The sequence below is a fragment of the Oncorhynchus masou genome, chromosome 21 (genome assembly GCF_036934945.1).
Source record: "Oncorhynchus masou masou isolate Uvic2021 chromosome 21, UVic_Omas_1.1, whole genome shotgun sequence".
NCBI lineage: Eukaryota > Metazoa > Chordata > Actinopteri > Salmoniformes > Salmonidae > Oncorhynchus > Oncorhynchus masou.
This window is the reverse complement of record NC_088232.1, coordinates 34235027-34261179: the sequence shown is the minus strand read 5'-3', so window position 1 is coordinate 34261179 and position 26153 is coordinate 34235027. Positions and strand designations below refer to the sequence as shown.

The 26153-nt window shown below is 42.3% G+C and overlaps 1 protein-coding gene across 1 annotated transcript; it reads right to left on the bottom strand.

Moving 5' to 3' along the window:
- Positions 1-4347: 4347 nt before the first annotated feature.
- Positions 4348-22133, bottom strand: LOC135508217 (intraflagellar transport protein 43 homolog B). The gene is made up of 9 exons (XM_064928260.1): positions 22003-22133; positions 20396-20506; positions 16734-16798; positions 14296-14334; positions 12971-13017; positions 7229-7301; positions 5311-5386; positions 5053-5115; positions 4348-4654 (listed from the first exon to the last, which is right to left on the bottom strand). The coding sequence occupies exons 1-9, from the start codon at positions 22045-22047 to the stop codon at positions 4544-4546; spliced, it is 630 nt and encodes a 209-aa protein (XP_064784332.1). The 5' UTR covers positions 22048-22133; the 3' UTR covers positions 4348-4543.
- Between the last annotated feature and the right edge of the window lie 4020 nt (positions 22134-26153).

The window sequence follows — 26153 nt, the reverse complement described above, 5'->3', positions numbered from 1 at the left end:
ACAACTTCTACTAAATAAATACAGTATGAGAACTTTATTTTTAGATAAAAACTGATGTAACTTCTGATGAAACAGCTACAACATTTTATATGAGACCCTGACAAATTATAAGAGTTCAACCTAAGAGTTCTTTATTCCATTGAGCTGCAATAAGGATATCATATTCCACATTAAATACTGGTCAGAGGATCCCACTAAAATAATACCTTGATAAAAAAATCCCCATCCCTCCCCCAAAAAATGATGACCTCAAACAAAATGAGACGTTATCCTCTAAATAGCTCCCTACATTTGATCAGAGGCACACAAATAATTCTCTGCTCACCTCTCCGTGACACTGTGTTCTTCTGGAGCCAAATACATCTACACTGCGAGGAGCTCTAGGAGCAAGGGCCGTCTCTCTTCGTACAAATAACGTATGTGTTACAGATGGTTTGACGTGATTAAATTCTGTGCGCCCAGCTACCGAGAGGTCATTCTGAGCCTTGCTGCAGCATCGGGATATAAGAGAGAGGAAGAGAGATGGAGCGAAAGAGAGAGGGAGGGGGAGCAAGAGAGCGGAAAGAGGAGAGTATGAGGGACAGAGAGAGGTCACTTTGAGGAGCTGGATGCAGGCACATGCCAAACAGCATCTCCTCTCCCTCTCTAATCCCCACTATGATCCACTGGTGTTCTGGCCAATCGTCTGAGACAGGCCACAACCCGTGATCACTGCGGCCTAATCTGGGTCCTCCGCCCGCGAGCCGTCCACCTCAAACGCCAGCAGCCTGGCGCCAGCAGAGGAGTAGCAGGCGCGGCCATCTCCAGAGAGACAGCTAGAGGTTGTCTCTACATGGATGGGCACTTCGCAGCTCTGCGGGGGTGGGAGGAAGGGGCAACGCGGCAGCTGCTCGGGGCATATGGGCAGAATTCATTAAGGCTGGCTAAATAAGCCAATTGTGGAGAGACTGTACTGTGTGTGAATGTTGGAGAGAGTGAGTGTGAGGGAAAGAGAGAGATGGAAGAGAGGGAGACCTCTCGTTACAGTAATTCTGAACTCTGGGCATTAACTTTGGTACTTTCCATTTCTGTAATACCCATGAAGACTGATTTGAAGACGGATTTGAGGACTACCAAGTAACTGGCTGAATGGTTATCTATGTGTGACTGGAGATAATTGAGCTGTGAAGATTGTGTGTCCTCCAGGCCTTTGGTGTGTATCCACAAGTGTCATGAGACCGCTCTCCGCTTCAGGTAGAAATACACCTAATCACAGTCTGTAAATGTTAAACCTGTTTCCCCAATAGCCAGTGTGGCTTCGGAGGCCGGCGCCTTTATTCACACACATGAACCAGACTACTCTGAGTGAAGACACATTTCTCTGACAAGGCCTAAACACACCCTGACACATACTAAACATGTGTGTGCAAACTACGACTATCTAAGGTATAAATGATTTCTGATATATTAATGGCAGAGGACATGCACCATGAGAACTTCTTAGCTACTAACAATCAGTATTATTTTGCACCAGGCCGATGCGCAGGCTGATAGACATGTACAGTGCATTCGAAAAGTATTCATACCCCTTTACTTTTCCCACATTTCCTTAGTTCCAGCCTTATTTTAAAATGGATTGCATTGTATTTCCCCTCATCAATCTACACACAATACCCAATAATGACAAATATGACATTTACATAACTATTCAGACCCTATATCTAGTACTTTGTTGAAGCATCTTTGGCAGCGATTACAGCTTCAAGTTGTTTTGGGTATGACGCTACAGGCTTGGCACACTTGTATTTGGGGAGTTTCTTCCATTCTTCTCAGCAGATCCTCTCAAGCTCTGTCAGGTTGGATGGGGAGGGTCGCTGCACAGCTATTTTCAGGTCTCTCCTGAGATGTTTGATCGTGTTCTAGTCCAGGCTCTGACTGGGCCACTCAAGGACATTCAGAGACTTGTCCAGAAGCCACTCCTCTGTTGTCTTGGCTGTGTGCTTCGGGTCGATGTCCTGTTGTTCATCAAGGATCTCTTTGTACTTTGCTCCGTTCATCATTCCCTTAATCCTGACTAGTCTCCCAGTCCCTGTCGCTGAAAAACATCCTAACAGCATGATACCGCCACCACCATGCTTCGCCATAGGGATGGTGCCAGGTTTCCTCCAGACGCGACGCTTGGCACTCAGGTGAAAGAGTTCAATCTTCGTTTCATCAGATCAGAAAATCTTGTTGCTCATGGTCTGAAAGTCCATTAGCCTTTCGGCAAACTCTTAGCAGGCTGTCATGTGCCTTTTACTGGGGAGTAGCTTTCGTCTGGCTTCTTTACCATAAAGGCCTAATTGGTGGAGTGCTGCAGAGATGGTTGTCCTTCCGGAAGGTTCTCCCATCTCCACAGAGGAACTCTGGAGCTCTGTCAGAGTGACCGTCGGGTTTTTGGTCACCTCCCTGACCAAGGCCCTTCTCCCCAGATTGCTCAGTTTGGCCGAGCAGACAGCTCTCGGAAGAGTCTTTGTGGTTCCGAACTTCGTCCATTTAAGAAAAATGATGGCTGCCACTGTGTTCTTGGGGACCTTCAATGCTGCAGAAATGTTTTGGTACCATTCCCAAGTTCTGTGCCTCGACACAATCCTGTCTCGGAGCTCTACGGACAATTCCTTCGACTTCATGGCTTGGTTTTTGCTCTGACATGCACTGTCAACTGTGGGAACTTATATAGACAGGTGTGTGCCTTTCCAAATCATGTCCAATCAATTGAATTTACAACAGGTGGACTCCAATCAAGTTGTAGAAACATCTCAAGGATGATTAATGGAAAGAGGATGTGCAAAGCTGTCATCTAGGCAAAGGGTGGCTACTTTGAAGAATCTCAAATATGAAATATATTTAGATTTGTTTAACACTTTTTTGGTTACTACATGATTCCATGTGTTATTTCATAGTTTTGATGTCTTCACTTTAATTCTACAATGTTGAAAATAGTACAAATAAAGAAAAACCCTTCAATGAGTTGGTATTCTGAAAATTTTGACCGGTAGGGTATGAATTTACGGTTGGATCAGAATGCACTCATTAATATTAGTAGATCAGTCAGTCAGTCACAATTTACCCATGATACATTTAAGCAATAATGCCCGAAGGGGTGTGGTATATGGCCAATATACCATGGCTAAGGGCTGTTCTTAAACACGAGTGCTTGGATACAGTTTCTTGGCCGTGTTATATTGGCCATATACCACAAACCCCCAAAGTGCCTTATTGCTATTATAAACTGGTTACCAGCGTAATTAGAAGAGTAAAAATAAATGTACCTGTGGTATACGGTCTGATATACCCCAGCTTTCAGCCAATCAGCATTCAGGGCTCAAACCACCCAGTTTATAATATGGTCTTGATGCTCTCGAACATGGCCAATGTCTATGGCCTCGGAGCGCGAGCCTCATCGTTGACTGCCGGGCCGTGATTGGCCTGTGTCAGTCAGCACGTGGTCCTGTTTGAAGACAAATGTAGTAGTCAGAATGGATCACTAATTAATTAAATAACTCAATTTGTATTTGTATCGAACTTAAAAAGAATTCACTGTGGGGATCAAACTTGATACTTTTAAACAAATTGTAGAGCCCAAAACGGCTGCCTAAATTATTTTTGTTTGACTGTTCTGGCGATCGTAATTTTTATAGGCTTTCTAGGACAGATCAAGGCTTTTGGCACCACTACGTTGCTACGCAATAGCCAACCAGCAGATCTTGTGACTTCACGCTCCAGACCAGACACGGGTGGCCTGTGTATTATTGCTTCTCCTAAGGCCCTGTGGTTTGGGTTTGATGCATGGTTGTTCTGTAAGTTTAGAGAGAGCATACACCTGGACACCTCCAGCCTTCTGCTAAGAGGAAGATGTCTTCCTTACATAATGTATGCTAATCCCCCAGGTGTCAATGGGAAGTGTGTTCAATTCATTTGAGATAATAGTGAAGAAGGGGCTGCTCTTGTCGAAGAGCTGGAAGATAAAGTCAATGGCACAGTCAATAACAATAAGGTTGTGGGCTTTAATGAACAATGTTAATTTGAAGACAATTAAATGGATTTCAGCTTAGCTGACTATCAACCTTGGACTTGTATGGGACTAAGGTTGTAGGGGGGTTGATAGTGCAGGCGGAAGACACAGGGGCATGTTGATCTGTATCAGATCATTTAGAAGGCTTTCTAAAGTAAAGGTGAGTTTGTCTTTTAGCAGTTTAGGTAGTGTCAAACAGATAGCACATCAGTGTAATACCATATACGTGTTACTAAACTTCTGTGTTTTATAGGAGATAATTCATTTGGAACCTACCATAAAAATAGAATAATTCATTTCACAACAAATACAAATGTGTTTTGTTAAAATTTATTAGGAAAAAAATACATTTTGCACTTGGAAATAGCCATTTGGAATATGAACAACAATATTAGGCAAGCTACGTATATTTGATGGTCCCTATGTTTCGACGGAGCATTGATATGCACCCACCCAGGTCCCAGAGGAGACGTTCTGGTCCACTTTATCCCAACTTGGGGAGGCTTGTCCTCATAACACAGACAGTGGGACCTGCTCCTCCTTCTCCCCTTGATCCCATTCCGTCAGCAGCTCTGAGGACACCTCTGTAAACAGATGATCCCAGTCCCAACCCACGTCCTCCTGAGAGAGCGAAAGAGAGAGAGAGAGAGAGTGTGAGAGAGAGAGAGAGAGAGAGAGAGAGAGAGAGAGAGAGAGAGAGAGAGAGAGAGAGAGAGAATATGGGAAAAGAAAGATACAAAAAATGGGGACAAGAAAATATATGGTGTAATGAAGATGAGAGAAGTGTAAGAGAAAAGAGGGGAATAAGAAACAGAGAGAGAGGAAGAGACCAGAGGGGGAGAAGGAGAGCAAGAGAGAGGCAGGGGAAGGTGAGAGAAAGAGAATAGAGCTTGTTAATGCACACATCATAAATCTTGATTACCTGGGAGACTGGGAGGCGACCTCCCCTGGTGCTTCAGCAACATCTGGACACCCCCTCACAGGGAACAGCGGCTATATTTACAAAAAAACTCACTCACCTCCCTCACCTCCTGCTCTGGAGCTAAAACCTTGGTGAGGAGCTTCAAGTCAATCTCACCGTCCTAGGTAGAGGCAGAGACCTTATGAGAACACCAGCTTGCAGAAACACACTCTACAGACAGAGGTCATTTATATTGGATGCATCCTAAAAGGACCTCCTTGAGGAAGAGAGAGGGCTGGGTAATCTAATATAGAGTACAAATAAATAGCCGTTGAAACCTGGCTGTGTGTGTGTGGCCCCATGTGAGATGTCTTACCAGGGTCTGGAAGACAGAGTACTTCATGAGGTCATTGTCCAGATCTCTGTATGTCATTACCCGGTTCACCTGGATGCTGGGGAGAAGGACAAACACTATGTAAACAAAAATCCCATCATAAATGTAGCTACCAGTGGAGGCTTCTCAGAGGAGGAAGGGCAGGACCATCCTCCTCAGTGAATTTAATAAAAAATAAAAAGTGAAACACAAAAAAATTATCCTTTTTGATAAAACAATATAAAATATATTCACGTCACCAAATAATTTATTAAAACACAGTTTTGCAATGAAGGTCTACACTAGCCTCAATAGCACTGTGTAGGGTAGCACCATGGTGCAGCAATGACTTCAATACAAAACCGAGGAGGCTCATGGTCCTCACCCCCTTCAATAGACTTACACAGTAATTATGACAACTTCCGGAGGGTGTCCTCCAGCCAATCAGAGCTTTTGCAGCATGAACTGACATTTTGTCCATCCAATCAAACGATCAGAGAAATAATCTAGTATTGAAAGCATAAAGCAGAATACAGCTAGCTAGGACTGCAGTGTATACCTGCATTTGTCCAATATAAATTATTGTTTGCAACTATTGGACTAAAGATTACACTCTAGATCAGCTAGATGCAGGCGAGATTGTGCACAGTGGTATTGAATGTGTCAATGTCTGTCACCTTGATTAAGCAAATTTCTCTCAACCTGTGAACCTACATTGTAAACCTTCATTCATAGGCTAGGTTGTAGCAACCTCATCATGGGTATAGGGAAAATTTGAGTATCATGTAGTAGCCTAAACCTATTGATATTACACTGAGCTGGGTGCATGGAATGTGAATGACAGTCATCCAATATGCAGTAATATAAATAAGGCCATGCTCATAAAAACAAAAATCAATCATCCTCCCTCATCTTAAACAGCACCAACCACCACTGGTAGCTGCTATACCAAACATGTACTTGTTGGCATGCTTTTCCTCACTAGCCTGATTAGTGCATGTATATTGAAATACAGTAAAGTATTCCCTACACTACCTGCAAGATATCACCAGATCAATCTAGAAGCTGTATCATAGTCCAGTACAACTTGCAAGTATCACTCTGTGAGACAGATATCTTCTCAGAAGTTTGAGGTAGAGCACACAGGGCATGGAGAGTTCATTAAAGAACAGAGAGATGAGCGCCAAGTGGTAACTGCCTCAAATTGAAACCCAGCTGCTTATCTGTAGTTGGAATTAAGAGGGGGGCTCTGAAAGTGGCGAGGGCCTAACAGTGCATGCCAGTCCTACTTACTGCACATTACACGCTACATTGCCCCCGCAATGAGTTCAATGTGGATATTATCTCGTACAGAGAGCAGGTCCCAGCCTAATAACCTCCGCCGCTGTCATAGCCGCGCTACATAGCGGACACATGTCGGCGTGTCTCTCACTGCCCTGTAAATCAAAGGGCCCCGTTAGTAAGGGTCCCACTAACCGCCGTGCATAAATCACATCTCAACTGTTATTCCTGCATAAAAGTCCAATATGCCAAGACGCCTTCAATACCATGATGAGAGGAGGCAAAGTAACAGTCAAAGTCACCATCTAAGACCAGTGTATTCTTATATTTTGCTCTCCTTGATGTTAAGATGTAGGCCAGGTACTGTACATGGCTCTGAAGATGGGTCAGCAACCAGCCAGAGGTATGGCGAATCTGGTAATATATGAACATCTGAACAGCTATCTGGTTACTTATAACAGAGTTATGCAGTCAGAGACAGTATGTGAGACGGTGTGCAGGTGTGTCTGTACTCACTTAAGTGCAAGACTGACCAAAAGGATGCACTTCATCAATCATGAAAATTGAGTGATGGGATGCCATGAATCTACCAGAGTGACTGGGGTCAACTAGAGTGGAGCGTGACATGTTTTTACAGTACCTTGGAGGAGCAGCAACTTGCATGTTAAGGTCTTCCTCTTGTACTTCGTCAAGGTCTGGGATGACCGGTATATCTAAAACACAACATACATCCAGGACATACTTTATCAATATCTTATCAATGTCACACTGTCTATTATTTAGTAATTCAATCTCTACACCTAAAATATTAACTGAGATGCAATAGTGGTCAAACACATTAAAAACTGGACCTGGATTACAGAAAAACTAAGATACAGTCTTCTTTGTGTTTGGTATGACAGTTTGTGTGTGTGTAAGCGTGAGTGTCTGGGAGTAAATTGGCACCTGATTTGTCCTCTCCCTCTCTCTCTCTCCCTACATCTTCCATAGAGTTGCCCTGTCACAATAGCCAGGCGGCCATGAATATTCAGGAGACCAGGCGGCAGCTCTTCCTGCTGCGAGGGGCGCTGGCCAGGGGCTCCCCGGAAAGAACCCCCCGCTCCCCCAGCATTTTGGCCCTGTCAGCGCCATCCACCCCCAGGACCAGTGGTGGCCGGCAGGCCGACCTCAGTGTCCACTCTGCCACTCGGACAGGGGCGGCGTCAAGCCATGTGCAAGAGTATTTACTGGCGGGCCCATCTGTGTGGGGTCGGAAGTCACGGTGCGGCCTGGCAGGGGCTGCGGTGCCAGGAGCCACTAGCCCGCTGCTCAAACAGTGGGAACCCGCTTTAATTGGCAAAACGCAACAGGACAGAGCATGGCTCAGCTCCCAAGAAGGACGGGCAAACTTTCACAGCACATTTCAGATGGACTTTTGTTAGAGTGGGAGATGGGGAGGCGAGCAAGACAGACAGACTGTGATGAATATTGAAATGTTGAAGCCACTTAATCTACTTGTAAAATGAATATGAAATTAATACATTCATTATGCCATGTTATAAACAAACACAACAAAATAGAAATAGATGAACTACAAGTATATTACATAATCTGGGGGAAAGTAGGTCTCCACTACTGACACAACCGAAACCGATCAATTCATACTTTTGCAAACTTTTCAATTACACTCTTAAAAATAAAGGTTCTCAGCGATGCCATAAGCCAGAGGAACTATTTTAGGTTCTCGGAAGAACCACACACACACTCAACACCTTACTTTATGCAAATATTTATTAGCGTATTTCCCAGGGTGCCTTTTGAGTGAATTTTAGAGTTACCAGTACCACCCATGACTGTGTTTGCTCGTGACAGAGACATTGTTTTTGCATTCATTTCAGTCCCATGGCCTTCAGGTGAGATCCTAAGTAAATGTGTATATTTCATAAGGCCTTATTTTAAGCTCCTAGTTTTACCCTAATAAAATGGCCTGAAACTCATAGTTTACAGGCCACATCAGGCCTGCAAGTCACATTATGTTATGCTGGCTTGGAAAGTGACGTGTAATTCCTATTGGAATCCAGTCAGAGTGGGGATATCCATTATTTTGAATGTTTATTCACCTGCAACCGGCATTCAGAAAGTCACAGACATCTACCTAGTCCTTGTTGCTATGTAACAAGTCTAAATGAACACAAAAGCAGAGACAGAACAACTCACCTGACATCAGAGGATAGGTCTGATTTCCATGTGTTTTGTTTCTTTTTTCAATACTGGTTTTGGTTGAAGGCAGTTGAAAAGGTGATTACTATATGGTATACAGCTATGAACAGAAATCAGCAAGTTGGAATAACTTATTCAGCAGGTTAGGATAATTAATGTAGCAGGTTAGGTTAGGACAGTGGTTATGGTTAGTTAAAATTCTTACATTTTAACAATGTATGTGTCACTTCCATCCGTAGCTATTTACCATCTATCCCTAACTGTTGAACAGTGTAGCTACATTTCCTTCTGACTCCTTCCAGTCATACAGTGTGCTAGGTGTCAGTGAATAGAGCAACAGGGGAGTGGTAGGGAGGGTGCAGGGATGCCAGTAATCTCTGAACACAGCAGTGCACCCTGAAGGGAAAGTCAATAGAGGAGCTAAATACAGTAGAGGCCAGGAGATGAGAGGCACGATCTGATGGGAGGAAATATTTGAACATCTGTGTCACTATTCCTTCAAAATACTTTTTTTGAAAACACACTGGTGGTTGTAAAATAAAGATGCTCTGAGATGTTTAGTCTGTAATATAACTGTATAAGAAAAAAAATCTGCAATTTTACAAGAAAAATACTCAAAAAGGAAGTTATGTGTTCATAGAATAAGCTAAATGAGAAAAAGGATTAAGGCTCTGAATGTTTCTTCAGTTGAAGGAAACAGGAAAAAACCTGGTCAAATTCCATCCACTTTGCACAGATAATAACCCTCATCATCAGTTGATAACTCATTCCTTTCTCTTCAAAAAAAATTAGAATAACAAAAAAATGCCACACTCGGTTAGCCTCTGACAAGATTCATCTGTGTTTCTGATATCCGAATAGAGGCGGGCTGGCTATTTCATATTCATGAGGCCCCGGTGACACTTTGTCCTCTCATTTACAAAGCACAGCGTTCAGCAGAATCCGTCCCCCCCGGACCCCCAATCAAATGTAATGGTCTTAGCACAATGACATCAAAAGCCTTGCCGTCCTGTTCTTTGCAAATAGCTTCTTGGGTTGTTTCCCCCCCATCCCATCTCGGCCAATAATGCACTATCAACACTATTTATGAGAGTTCAACGTGGAGCAGTTGGTGGTAGGTTCTCTATATGCAAACTCTATTATTAAGTGAAAATAGGAACAACATTTTTAAATGAGCTTCAAATTCAACCTATTACTGGAGGTCAAGAGGGGATTAATATGAGCTGCAAACAAGCTAGAGTTTTTCTGACGGAAAGGTCAACTCCATCAGAAGGAGCTGTCTGTTCCCAGCACTGCTGGCACAAATTACCTGATACATTTCCTCCCACATACCAGCCTGGACATCTATCAAGGTTGCTTTGTCTAGCGGCGACTGGGCCAAGCCTCTCCTTATTACACGGTCACGCCGAGTTTCCTCGCTGAAGCATGTAAATATCAAAAGGGGATAATTTGCTGTGAATGTAGACATACTGTACTCCCGGCAGGCACGCCGCAGTCAGCGACTTTGGGGAAACGTCCCCACATCACCAGGCAGGCAGGGCTGTTATAATCTAAGCAGCGAGTCAGTGGGATGATTACCTAGGCACGGGACACATTGGAAAGGCTTATGGGACAATATTCAGCAGATCACTGAGAGAGAGAAAGAGAGATGAGAAAAAGAGAGAGAGAGAGGAGAGCGAGAGATGAGAAAGAGAGCGAGAGATGAGAAAGAGAGAGAGATAGGAGAAAGAGGGAAAGAGATGAAAGAGAGAGGAGAAAGAGAGAGGAGAGAGAGGAGAAAGAGAGGAGAGAGATGAGAAAGAGAGAGCAGAGGGATGAGAGAGAGACAAATAGAGAGATGAGAGAGAGAGAGAGAGAGGAGAGAAAGAGAGAGAGAGGAGAGCGATGAGAAAGAGAGAGATGAGAGATAAGAAAGAGAGAGAGAGAGGAGAGAGATGAGAAAGAGAGAGGAGAGAGATAAGAAAGAGAGAGAGGAGAGAGGAGAGAGAGAGAGAGAGAGAGAGAGAGAGAGAGAGAGAGAGAGAGAGAGAGAGAGAGAAAGAGAGGGGGTGAGAAAGAGAGAAATGGGGAATAAACAGATTTAGAACAGATGAGTGTGTTTGTTATGGCAGTTCTTTGTAATGTAACTGGCAGGGGACTGAAGGCCGGCCGAGGGGAAGAGGGGGACAAGGGGGCAGGGTCTAAGCCCTCTCTCTCTCTGCCTCTAGCCAGTGGACATATGGGATAGGGTAGGAGACATAATCAAGATCGGAGGGGCTATCTCACTAACCCTCAGCACTGCAATTTCCACTGCCCCTGCCTTCGGCACTGTATTAAGAGGTCTCCCTCCACTGAGGAATTATCTTTCCAGCTGCATTTACTGGGTAAGAAGCATGCCACTGGGGTCTCCACACAACTGACCCTTTCAGCCACTGTGTGTGTGTGTGTGTGTGTGTGTGTGTGTGTGTGTGTGTGTGTGTGTGTGTGTGTGTGTGTGTGTGTGTGTGTGTGTGTGTGTGTGTGTGTGTGTGTGTGTGTGTGTGTGTATGACTGTGACTGTGAATGTGTGTGGTATAGCAACTTAAAAGCAGTGTCAAAAACAGTATGTTTACAGCCATTTGTTAAAATAAAAAATATCATAAACAGAAGAAATAAAAAAATGCTTTGTAAAAACAAATTGGCCATAAAACTGTAAGAGGATATACCCTTCAGAATGTAAATGGGGAGACAAAATATGTAAGTGCCTTTGAACGGGGTATGGCAATAGGTGTAAGTGCCTTTGAACGGGGTATGGCAATAGGTGTTATTGCCTTTGAACGGGGTATGGCAATAGGTGTAAGTGCCTTTGAACGGGGTATGGCAATAGGTGTAAGTGCCTTTGAACGGGGTATGGCAATAGGTGTAAGTGCCTTTGAACGGGGTATGGCAATAGGTGTAAGTGCCTTTGAACGGGGTATGGCAATAGGTGTCAGGCGCTCCGGTTTGTGTCAAGAACTGCAACACTGCTGAGTTTTTCATGCTCAACAGTTTCCTGTGTGTATCAAGAGCGGGCCAACCAGCCAACTTGACACAACTGTGGGAAGCATTGGTGTCAACATGGGCCAGCATCCCTGTGGAACGCTTTCGAAACCTTGTAGAGTCCATGACCCGATGAATTGACGCTGTTCTGTGGGCAACAAATGCGTGTGTGTGGGGGGGTCTTAGGAAGATGTTCCTAATGTTTGGTAAGCTCAATGTACAACGTTGACATTATTTTCTCAATCTAATTCCAGTAATGTAGTTCATAACATCAAACATATAACAATCTAGAAGATGAAACATGTAAGTACATTTTGAATAGTATTTTAAGAATCTAAATAGACAGAAAAAGGCTATGGCGGGTATATGCGTTTCATTTATTTAGCAATGTGTGAGAGTAGTAACTACAGCTGCAGACACAGTGCTTCTGTTCCTCATCAATATGTCAGCTTGATACCACAGAGACAACCTTCTTATACAATGCCAGCCAGCCTGGCCATTGTCATTGGTATGTATATGTATAACTCCTTAGTGTTCTAACAGGGAATCACAACTCCTATCCTTGCTAAGGCAATTTCACCCTTATTTCCCCTGCTGCTTTGCTCTGAAAAATGGAACAATTATCCCAGGCTGTGCTTTGCTGAAATGTCCTCCATCTATCCTGACATTGTTTGTGATGCGGAGAGCCGGACCCTGAGGTGACCGCTGGATCCATGCTCTGCAACACCTGCCGCGGTGTGTGTGTGTGTGTGTGTGTGAGAAGACGTGTGTGAAAAGCTCAAAGGGGACAGCCACTTAAAACCTGCCACACTTCAGCCAATGAATAGGATAATGAATTTAGTGAATACTGTATTTGAGGTCTGTTATGGACTTTGTGTAATGTGATTGAATGAGGAGGATTACCAGTGATCCCCTAGTTCTAACTGAAGATATTCACCTGTGATTTTCATCTATAAACGATTGTGTGTTCTGGTTAGTTATGGGGCATCTCTCAGTAGCCGGTCTAAACAGAGTTCTTATGAAGAATTCATCAATAGCACTGACAAGAAATATGTAGTGTCAGAGAGCGCGATGAGAGGTTACTATATGCTCTATTTCCAGTGGATGAATGTGCTGCAGAGGGACTGGAGGACTCAGCTCTGCCCTCCAGAAGAGACGCAGGACTGGGATGCAAGGGTGCTCTCACCTCCTTCATCATCCGAGCCCTGGGGGGTTTGTGGTCGCAGGCGTCGACTGCAGAAACAGGAAGTGGGAGAGTATGAATTATTGAAAGCATTCAGCGGTGAGGTCATCAGAGGGAGCCAGACTTGGATTGGGCTGTTGTGCTTTGATGATGGGCCTGTTTCTGTGGGCTGAGCGAGGCTCTAGATCAGCCTGATAGGAGGCTTGCTCTGCCTGTCTGTCTGCTGCAGGCTGACTGGGACTGTGTCTACAACACAGCAGCAGACGCAGCCAAAAGGCTCTGCAGCCACAGCAGCATCGGTGGGACTGTCACTGTGAGTAGCCCAGGGCTTCAGCTACTTCAACAGTATCCCTCCAAGAACCAGGGATTTTTCTCTCATTGAAATCCTTGGGCGGGCCACCTCAGCGTTTTTTCGGGTTGCCTAAATCCAAATAGTGTAAAAAAACTAAAATAGGATGGAAAAACACTTTCAAAAGATAATGGACCTATATATTTTTTTATCAAATAATCTATGAGAACTAACAATCACCTAAATAAAAACTAGACATTCAGGGAGAATTGAAAATTCCAAAAATGAATTTAACAGTATAGATTTCATTATTATGTTTGAGCAAAAGAACACAGCATTAGCCATGGCAAAATACATAACATTGCAGGAAATTAGCTTTATAATTGCAACATTTTCTCTTAGCTGCATGGAGAAATGTGTCAAATTGCAGGAAATTGGCTTAACATTTTCTTTATTCTGTTACGCCCACCACTGAAGCCCCGTTCTGATCCAGAAAAAACCCCGGAGAATTAATCAAAACTAACACAGTGGGGGCAGTAAATAACTGTTACTGAGATGGGCTGGTGGTGAAAAGAGCATATATCAAGGGACTATTTTGAAGTGCTGCCTGTGTTTCTGTCAAAGCTGCATCTCAACACCACTATTTAAGCAAGGGGCTCCAGCAATGATGAGTAAAACACAACATGTTCTCTCGTCTCCTTCCATGTCACTACTGTCTATTCAATGCCTATTATGAACGTTGGAAACGTGGAAAAACTCAAATTACAGACTAACTTGGCTCCCAACAACAATACAAGTGATGACAACTCAGTCACGCAGGCTTTTTAAGTGATTGTTCTTGGAAGGTGAGGATTAGTTGCAACCAAGGACAATCTCAAAGTACAGCAATTTCCACATCAGAGCATTGGGTATAAACAAACATTTAAATTGGCCTAATTTTGCTCCTGTGTTTTTAAAATATTTTTTACAAAAGTTATTTTATTTCATTAACAACTGAGGGAAAAAATCTGAGTAAAAATCTGAGACTGAGAAAACGTACTCTTCCACATCCTGCACCATGGCAGGTCTTCTTCCAGACCTAAGGGGGAAAGATCATTGTTAAGACTTGGCAACAAAGGAATACAGAGAAAATACGTTTGTGCCACAAAAACAAAAGGACTAGAATCAATTCAATTTTAATAAAACAAAACAATTATCAATTCTATTATTGAACAGTTCTTCTCTTTCCATTTGTAAAATCCATCTTTAAAACCACTGCTGGTTTCTGATGTAGGCTAGTTGTTCTGTCTGATTTGAGCCTCATAGGGCCTAGGTCAGGGGTACAAGTACTAACTGAGAAGGTACGGTCACACAAATTTCCTAGGTGACAAAGGTCCGAATGGATATTGTCATTCATCTGCGTAGTAACAAACCCCCACCTCGCAACCCATGCAATCCCAAACTGTTCACACCCCACTTGTTGGCGGAGGAAACATTGAGCAGTTGTAATGGTAATTTCCTGCAATTCTACAAATGTTGCAATGTCTTATGTGTGTTCTAATGATACCAAGGGCCCGCGGTCCACCTATTGTGTTCTCTGTTGTCCGTCTCTCTATCTGAGCCCTCAGCCTCCTCCCCCGATGGACCACGGGGTTATTTTCAGACTCCTCTCTCACACAACCCTGCTTGACTGTGGCACCGCATGCCACGCCCTACACATGCCACGCCCTACACATGCCACGCCCTACACATGCCACGCCCTACACACTCTGACCAAATCACTGTCTTTTCACACATTCTCACCTCAACACACTATTCTTAGCATAACACTGTTTCACACCAGAGAACGGGGGAGATAATATTAAACAAAACCCGGCTACTGTCCAATAAACTAATCTTCACAGTATTAGAAAAGCAAATCATTTATTACATTCTTGAAAATATAGACCATGACAGTCTAGGTATGTTTGGCTGTGAAAACAACTTATATAAAGTTTCATTAGATATGAGTGTTTCTGGGATTCTTTTGGGGAGGAGATGCATGTCACATTCTGCAGGTTCTCCTGGTTGAGGAGTGCCCCCTACTGGCATTAAAGAAATCACATACTGTCATTTTCTCTGGACTGAAAAAAACATTTTCTTATTATTTTTCATTACTGTGTATCAATAACCTGAATAAGAAATGTAATGACATTTAGTATGTTTATAAATGATACTTTATAAATGATATATTCACTCATCTCTGGAGGCTCTGGAGTATGCCATGATGGTCAGGGAGACAGATCAGAGAGGGCAGGGCTGAGGGAGCCCACCTTGCTGCCCTTGGACAGTGTCCTGTGTGCCTGGCACCGGGGGCGGGGCTGGCGACACTTAAGACACATTACAGGCCCCTTGATTAAGACTCATGTAGGCTGAAGCGATAGACATGGTAAAACTGTCTGGAAAAAGTTGTTAGGGATAAAATATATTGTGACAACCCGGCTTCAAAGGTTCATCAATAAACTGACAGATCATTTAGTGTCAATTAGGAGTGATAGATCGACAAATCCTGGGATTTCTGCGCTGGGATTAGTGGGAGGAGGGCAGCAGTGATTGAGCATGAGGGGTGACATTGAAGGGAAAAGTCCTTGCCGGTTCCAGGGGGGGCCATTACTTACTTTGTTTCAGAAAGGATCAATGCACGTGAGAAACCCTTAACACCTCCTGTATTCCAATCTCTCTGAACGCAGGAATCAAGACAAGTTACACTAACACAAGGAAGCGACACCCTGACCTTCCCAGAGTGAGAAAAATATATTTCATTTGCTGTTCTCTTTACATGCACTATTGGCACAGAAAACCATGCAAATAAACCCAATTGAATCGTCTTGTTCACTTCAATGTATGGATTTATGCATCTCCCCAGCTCTCCTCCCAACAGTGACTGGAGTAGAGTGGTAGATGGAGCCATCTGGAAGAGTGGAGAGCCAGTTCCACAGTCTGACTACAGTCACACTGACATCACATAGGGAGACGTACAGTAATTTAAATGTGTTCTATTGGGGGGAAATTATTTTGTTCCAGATATTCCATCTGTCTGTGGTATGAAATATTCATACATTCATTGTACATAGATTTTAATGAATTGACAACGGCATGTGTGCCTTTAAAGGCGAGCGTGCTTTAGTTAGACAGCCATCGTAAGAGGTTATGAAGTGGCCTAAGCCCTGTGATGAAGTGGATAGCTGACTAACAGTGCCCTCCTGTGGCTGATACATGAACCATGTCAATTATTGGATCCCGCGCTGATGAAGATGAATGTGGAGTTCACTGCTCAGAAAGGCTCCCTGGAACGTTGTTGATTCAGAGCAAAAAGTGTAAAGAACTTGCACTGATAAATATCCTATTCTCTGTCTACAGCACGAGAGATCATTAGTAACAAAATAATGCATGTTGGAGACTGTGAGGTAGATACCTAGAGGCTGGAAATACAATTTGTTGAGAGAAGGAGATACTCACTTGGCTGATCCAGAAGTCTCCTCAGCCCATCCGCCCTGCCTGCGGGCTGGTTTAGGAGGGGGTCCCTGAGGTGAGAGAGATCATTAATGACAGGCATAACAATGGTCTGACAAGACAACTCCTTTAAACTATTCAATTCTACACTTAGGTTGAAAACATACAGGAGGAGGAAAATGTGCATCATTTTGAGTCCAAAATAGCAAGTATGCTGTGGCATGTCATGGTCTCTAAATCTATGTGAAAATAATACTTTATATCAAGCTTAACAAGAAAGACAAATACAAGTATGCACCCATGCACAAACATATTTCCAAAACGGAGCAGACCTATTAAGTTCAGATGAGTCAACAGGAGGCTCTGATGTTTAAAAACACAAACCACTCATGGAACTGAATTTGTGAGGTGTAAACTACATCAGCCCAAGTAACGCATAGTTCCCCATATCACTGGGGAAAGCCTACTTTATCTATTATTCTCTTCAGTGTTCTGGTAATATATGGTTGCTGCACTATATACCATCCTACAGATGGCTGCACATTTCTAGCAATGAATGACATAGCTTCTCACTTAGCTCACTTACAAAATAGTTAGGAATGGCATGCACGACATATTGCTGTTGTTTATTATGGTTTTAACTGCTGTCCAATCACAGAGCCTGAACATATGGAGCAGAGTGTGGGAACTGCCACACAGAGGACTGCCCGGGGGCTGCGAGCCTGACCTAAAATAGCTTCACAGGAAAAAATGACCCTCTCCCTCTCATTCTTCGATTCTGAAAATAGTACTGAAAATAGTCAATTGAGTTTGGATTGTGGTCCTGAGACCGGAGCCCGGGGAGTCAGGGACCAGCACTTGAATGAAAGAATTCCTCAGAGCACACAAGGGTGGGCAGCAGACAAATTAATTTGGGGAAAAAAAGCACAACACTCTCATTACCAAATTGGGTCTGCAAAAGACACAGTGGCCAGGAGGAATTTCTTTGTTGCGCCATGAAAGAGGAAATCAATTATTCATGGCTGGTTCCTTCACCAAACCCATTTATAAATGTGAATGTCAGCATCTAGAGAGGGAGGTGGAGGCTGCTGGTGTTAAACTGGAAGGTTGAGGATGAATAAGTAATTTCATGAAATTAGTAAACAATGGGATTTTAACAAAAACAAGGGAGGCCAAATTAATGATAAAAGTGGTAGCTCATCGATACTGTTCAATTCCTCAGGGTAAAACCCGCTTTTACAGTCTGCTACCTAAAAGGATAACTTTTTTTATGTTTCACTATTTTTATTTTATGAAATTCGCTTAGGAGGATGGTCCTCCCCTCCCTCCTCTGAGGAGCCTCCACTGTAGCTAAAAATGCCATGACGTTTTCAATGAACCTCCCTCGTTGGGTGAGGATGATAAAAGAATATGAAATATATTTACGTGCCCAAATAATTGATTAACACACTCTGTTTTGCAATGAAGGGCTACAGTAGCCTCAACAGCACTCTGTAGGGTAGCACCATGATGTAGCCGGAGGACAGCTACTTTCCGTCCTCCTCTGGGTACATTGACATCAATACAAAACCAAGGAGGCTTATGGTCCTCACCCGCTTCAACAGACTTACAGAGTAATTCTGACATCTTCTGGAGGACATCCTCCAACCTATCAGACTTCTTGCAGCATGAACTGACATGTTGTCCACCCAATCAAAGGATCAGAGAAATAATCTAGTATTAAACGCATAATCTACAGCTAGCTAGCACTGCAGTTCATGAAAAGGGGTGAGTAGTTGACTGAAAGAGAGAGAAAAACAATAGTTGAACAAATTAATGTATTTAATGCAGCTAGCTAGTTTAGCCTACTCAAACACCCGGCTCAAACAAAGAGGGATACTATATTAGCTAGCTGGCTATGGCGATACAACACTGGAACTCTTCCAAGTCAATGTAAACTTTTGGTTTTAATAATTTATTGCCACAGAGGCCCTGCCGGTGAAACTGCTAAACTGCTTGCTGACTGTACACTGTACTGCATGTTTGTAGTGGGTATACTAACGCATTAGTTCCTTGTAACTATGTTGACTAGGTATGATGTTAGCTAATATGGTGACAATGGTGTAGGCTGTGTGTAACAGTTAGCGGTTATGATATGAATGTTTGGCTTGGAATGTTTTTTTGAATGGAATATTTATGACAGTCTTGCAATATGCTGTAATCGAAATAAGGCCAAGCTCATTAAAAAAAATGTCTTTCCTCATCTTAAATGTCACCGACCACCACTGTTCCACTAGACTGTATGACCATATATGAACTTTACAGTTATAGTAGAATAGTGGCAGTGGGGTGTATTTAGGCAATAATGTCATCATAGTGAAGGGTTAAGCTACATATTTTCTATTTTAGACCTTTCTGAAAGTCCAAGCAGTAGACCCTTGTGGTGGACAAACTCAGACTAACATCCCATGAATGCAGTTCAGCCTTTGTTAAAAAGGATGTCAAGAATGTGACCAATCAGTGGGTATTTATAGGAAAAGCAGACCAGGGCTGATAAACAAATCTACTAAGTCGCACGCCACTGGGAGAAAAAAAATGCATTTCATGTGCACGTCAGGTCACTAGGGGCGCGAGAATCCTGATTCTACATTAGGGAAGTTGGCCTAATTTGGGAAGATTACTGCAAAAGCATAGCTGGAATTCCTGGTCCAGGAATGTTGGGTGGCTTACAGTTTGCCACTTCTAGGGACAAGCAAGACCTCCATACCATGAATGCCAATGCTTTGGAATAAAGTGGTTGACATTGTCATACGTCATTTCCAATTTGACTTTGAATGCAATTATGCCTGTAATCACTTTCTGTGTGTCAGTGGGAGATGAGGGTCCAGGAGCAAAGGCTGGTATGAATCAGCATGGATCAATACAGTCGAGCAGTAGACCTTTAGCCTCTCCCCACACAGCACTGAAAGTCAGACAAACTAAAGACGATCCTCTCTCTTCATAACAGGGGAAGTTATAGAATGGGCAATGTTGTACCAAAGCAAACAGCATAAGCCCACTTAAAAATTAACACCTAGACCCTGCTCCTTCGGTTTCATATCTGAAGGAAATGGGTAGGTGGGCTTTGCCAAAATAATAACATTCAACACCACCAGGTACGTAGGACAACTTTTAAGTCAAAGAAAGTGCATGGTCCACTTCAAACATATTTGACATAAAAGGAGCAGCGTCCATAGAAACTACTGTACTGTAATAATCCTACAACTATAAAGCAGAATAAAGCAGTGCATCCCTTGAATGCAACACAAAGTAACTTTATACCACAATGTGAGGTATTCAGAATAGAAGTGACAGCTGAGTAGGTATATAAAATGTCTACATTAAAATTGTATGTGTATTGATTTGAGTATGTAGTCTATTGTACACTATGAGGGTATACTGTATGTTATTGGGGTATAAAGTTACTCTGCGGGGTTTGAAAAGGAATACTGCCAAGACATGCCATATCATTACTCATACAATACCTCTTCCGCGTCCTTGGTTCATGCATAAGAAATGATTCACACGTATTCAGATTGAGTGTATGCAGTGAAGTTAACGGCCATGACAGATAATATATGATATTGGGTTTCAGGTAAATACAAATGCATTACAAGCAGCATTGATAATCAATCACAAATCATAGCTACCTCTCCCATCGATGTAGAAGAAGAGGATTTCCTGACGTGTCGAGGCTCCTCCAGAGATGTTTGCTCTGCAGCCTGTCGAGTACGTTGACCCCGTCGACCCAACTTTGCAACCTGAAAATCATATTTCAAGTCGATGAAAATTATCTTAAAATGACACGAACATGTCGTAAACCCTCAAGCATTAGCTAGGAATGGACTTTTTGAGATAGAATTGCTGGCTTTATGGCAACCCAAGAATGTACCCTTAAGCAGTAGGGATTTACACATACCCACTCTCAATTGTGATACGGTTCTAGAAACATAAAGCCCTTTACTTTCAGTGGTAGGTATCCTAGCGGTTAAGAGCGTTGGGCCAGTAAGCCAAAGGTTTCTGGTTCGAATACCCTCGCCTACTAGGTGAAAAATCTGTCAATGTGCCCTTGAGCAAGGTAACCCTAATTGTGAGTCGCTCTGGATAAGCACTTCTGCTAAATTAAAAAAAAAAAAAAAAAAAAAACTTTTCAAATGTCTTTCATATAACATCAAAATGATGTTTTTACCACATTTTTGGCAGCCTTATTCTGTTACAAGGTGAATGCTAGCCCATGATTATGACTCTCAGTTCCATTACATTACACATAAGTCATTGGACAAAGGCATCTTCTGTAGTGGGGAGTTCGGTCTGAACATTGACACGCATTGCTTGAGCTAAGGTTTTGGAAGCATAAGGACCTTATCTTTCATATGTTTGAGAAATCATTTTCAAAAAACAAAAAGGTTAAATTGATACACACCTTTATTGAGTTAGGGTTCCCATAGGGTCATATTTCCATGTTACAGCCGCTTGTTTACAGAAAACAGACAGAAGACAGAGTAGACTGAATACTTGTGCTAATTAGCTATCTGAAGAAAAACACCACCCAGGTATTGTCACTGAAAAATACAATGTGTATTTTGCATTTCTAAAACGCTTTTGATGTGATTTGAAAGTAGAGGGATTTATGTTTCTAAACCGCAATTGATAATCATTTCACGTGTAGATGGAGTATTTGGGTGTTTTGGCTTCCAGAGCCAATTCGACTTTTAAACAGAACATGTTGTCCTTGGACAAAGGAGTAAAGCAACGTTAGGCTCCTTTAGTCATTTTGAGCATGCTAGATCATTAGCACTGGTGGTACAGTAGCCTCTGTCTTCCATACACACCACACGCTGTAACAGGGAGATATGGCCGTGTGGAAACACAATAACCCTAACCATAATAAAGGTGTGTATCAATTTAACCTTTTGTTTTTTTTTAAATTATCGCTGATATATAAAATAAGGTCCTTATCCTTCCGTCAGGGCTCTTAACCACATTTCACCGGAAGAAGATAGCTACTGTACCTTCATCAATAATGCTAAATGTAGTTATCTAGCGTCTGACTATGAATAGGGTAGGGTTAGCTTTATGGTCGTTACTTTTTTATGCTTACTAATACTAGCTAGCTGCATGGAAAAGCAAAGGCACATAATCATGGACAACAGAGAGATCGCAAGGAAGTTCAAGGTGTGCCATGTCATCCCAAACATTGCTAGCTACTTCTGTAAATACTCTGTGTGCATACAAGTTGAAAGCGTAAATCACTCACATTCTTTACAACTCCACTGTCTCCGAGTTTAAGACGATCGTCCATTTTTTCTTGCGTTGACAGATGTAGCTAGCTCCTTCCTGGAGACCCGGAGCGTCACACAGCAACCATCTCCATGGTGACAACAATTGGGGGGGGGGCTGGTGTTTGGTCCATGCTCGAGTGGCAGAGCGGTCTGGTAATAGCACAACTGGCCTTAAACATAGATATTACAAAAAAACAATAATCTTCATTTGAACCAAAGCTCGCACAGTCATGAAAATAGCCTGTATTAACTCTGTTATTATTAGCCTTACATGCCCCGTAGTCAAGGTTCGGTATAGCTCATTTGATAGTTTATTTTTGGTAGTCAATGGGTAGTTGGGTGTATGCCAGCAACTGGACTGGAGGTCCAGTATTGTTTACTTGGATCTTGCTGGTAGATGTTGATTTAAGCCCACTGGAACTGGCCGTATATAGAGATGCTGATATGGAGCCTCACCCTGGAACTACACCAAATATTTCATACCGGTATGTTCATGTCATTCATGACCTAAAACATCATGCTCGATCAATTTTAGTGGTAGCGATTTCTGCAATTAAAGATTTCGCTAGTCCCTAGGGAAGCATGCTTGGTGTAGTTTTACAATAAAAGCGACATTACTGAAATGATATTGTATAAATCATTGGAGAAACAACTTTAACAAAATTGAAGGACATAGGAACTTGTTGGACATATGAGTTATTGTCTCAGACCCAATAACTCAAACTCTCAGCATACAGGCTAATACAGGTTTATCAGAATCACCTTTATTCGCAAAGTACATTTACAAATACCCATAATTTGCCTTAGTGAGAAGGTGCTGCCAGCAATAGACAATATACAAACAGACATCATACAGAATATACAATAGGCCTATCAGAACAGTAAACATAAAATTCTTGAGACAAGGCTAGTTACAGTGGGAATATACAATTTATAGAGGGGGTATATATACACAGAGGGCGGGATGCTGCTATGGCATCCCTACCCCATTTTTCATCTTGCCCATTCACTCTCTGAATGGCACGCATAGACAATCCATGTCTCGATTGTCTCAAAGCTTAAATTTTTTTTTTTAACCTGTCTCCTCCACTTCATCTACACTAATCTAAGTGGATTTAACAAGTGACATCGATAAAGGATCATAGCTTTCACTTGGATACACTTGTTAAGTCTATGTCATGGAAAGAGTTGGTGTTTTAATGTTTTGTAAATTCAGTGTACAGTAGGCCTAAGGTGTTCTTAATGTTTTGTATACTCAGTGTAGGGCTACAGTGCTGTGCTGATGTGTTGGGGAGAGTGGGGTAAGTTGTGCAATTTGTTACATTTTGCATCACCCTGTCAAGGGAAATACAGTATTATTTCTAACAAAGATATCTTCATGTATTTCAGGATGTTGTGCATCCATGGAAATCATCAGAATTCATGTAAATATTACAGTTTCGAAACACATAGCATGTCCAAAAAAAGACGTTTCTTGGCACCACTTACCCCAGGTATGGGGTAAGTTGAGCCGCGGGACAGTGTAAATTAAGCCGCCTACAAATTTCTATATTGAATTAGTTTTATAAAGGTAGTGCTAAAATGTATCTTTGTTTCCCAAATTCGACACAATCACAATCGTATTTTGTATTTTAATAATTTTAAGCATCTTTTAAAACAGGCTTAACATCTAACAAGCACTTTTCACATAGGCCCTGTTGTTACCTCATATCTAGCGGTAATTCCTTGCATTATGCCTGGGGAAAAAACACTTCAACTTGCTCAACCATTGGCTCAAGTTACCCCATGGTCATTGGCTCAAGTTACCCCAAGGACATTGGCCCAAGTTACCCCATAGACATTGGCTCAAGTTACCCCATGGACATTGGCTCAAGTTACCCCATGGACATTTGCTCAACTTGCCTCAAGGCAATCTTTTAGAGTATATTAGCCCACACAGCTACAAGGATGCACTTTATTTCTCAGTTTAGGACCTCATATTGAAATTTATAGAGACCGCAACTGATGTTTAGAACAATCTTAAAATTATTTACTTTGGTTTAGATACAAGCACTGTGAAACATCTAACACAATAAATTCATTAGACTTGGCGAAAATCATTTTTCTGGAACTAAGTTGTTTACCACTTTTTCCATGTGGTTTCTTTCTTCACAGACTCCAGGAAATGATGATCTCTTCCTAAATATTTGTTCAAATTATTAATTTTGCGTATGGTTTCCTAGAAACAAGGGTGGCTCAATTTACCCCACTCTCTCCTACATAGTGCAAACGCAGTAGAGTGTAGATTAGTATTTGAGGTCACTGATGACAAGGTGCAGTAATCGGGCCAATGCAAAGTCACTTAATCCCTATGAGCCCAATGGCCGGTTGATGAGGGCCACCGCATGGGGGAAGAAACTGGTCAGGTGGCGGGTGTTTTTGGTCACGATTGTCCGGGGTGGGCAGGGTCAGTGATTATCTTACCTGCACACTTCCTTGTCCTGGAGGCGTGCAGGTCCTTGATGTAGGGCAGGTGACAGCCGATGACCTTCTCTGCAGACCGGACGATGCGTTGCAGTTGACCCTTGTAGGGGGCAGACGCAGACACAAACCAGACTGTGAGGTGAGGATGGACCCAATGATGGATGTGTAGAACCAAACCAGAATTGTCAGAGAGAGTTTGAGTTTTCTCACCTGGCGCAGATAGAATAATAAAGGTATGCAGATAGTATGAAAAAGGTATGACACATGCAACAGACATATCTCCACTTCCGCACCAACTGAACCTCAAGTATTTCATATTTATTAGGATCCCCGATTAGCTGCTACTAAGGTCCAAAAGGTAAACAACACAACAAGTAAAACGCATAATATACATAAATATACATAGCACTACATTTACATTACGATTTAGCCATTCAGCAGACGCTCCCATCCAGAGTGACCAACAGAGTGGATTCATCTTAAGATAGCAAGGCTGAGACAACTACATATCAGAGTCGCATCCCAACCACGTATCACGTACATAATACAATACAAAATGCATACAAATGTCTGTGTCTCTTCACAGTCCACATCGTGCCGTAAAGTGTTCTTTTATCTGTTTTTTTATCTGTTTTTATAGCTAGCTAGTTACATTAGGTGGCAAATAGTTCCAATTAGTAATAGCTCTATTTAATAATGTGTGTTTCTCAGCCTCTGTTCTGGACCTGGGGACTGTGAAGAGACCTCTGTTTACATGTCTTGTGTTGTACCAATGAGTGTCCCAACTGCTTGAACAAACAGTTCGGTACCTTAAACACCACGCACAAATATAGTGATGCAGTCAATCTCAATTTTGAGCCAGGAGAGATTGACCTACAGGTCATTGACATTCGCCCCCTGTGTACACGGTGGTGTAAAGTACATAAGTAAAAAATAATTCATGGTACTACTTAAGTCATTTTTGGGGGTATCTGTACTTTATTATTAATATTTTTGACAACTTTTACTCTTACTTTGCTACATTCCTGTAGGAAATAATGTACCTTTTACTCCATACATTTTACCTGACACCCAAAGGTACTCGTTACATTTTGAATGCTTAAAGGACAGGAAAATTATGAAATTCACACACTTATCAAGAGAACATCCCTGGTCATCCCTCCTTCCTATGATCTGGCGGACTCACGAAACACAAATCATTTGTTTGTAAATGATTGTCTAAGTCTGGGAGTGTTCCCTTGGCTAGCCATGAATAAAATAAAAACAAGAAAATCATGCCTTTTGTTTTGCTTAATATAAGGAATGTGAAATGATTTATACTTTAACTTTTGATACTTAAGTATATTTTAGAAATTACATTTACTTTTGATACTTAAGTATATTTAAAAACAAATTATTTTTAGACTTTTACTCAAGTAGTATTTTACTGGGTGACTTTCTCTTTTACTTGAGTCATTTTCTGTTAAGGTATTTTCACTTTAACTCAAGTATGACAATTGAATACTTTTTCCATCACTGCGTGTACATCTAAGTGCAATACTTGCTGCTCTGTTTTGGACTAACTGTAATTTTCCTATATGTCCTTCTTTGCCGCACCTGACCACACAACTGGACAGTAGTCCAGGTGCAACAAAACTCTGGCCTGTAGGACATGTCTGGTTGA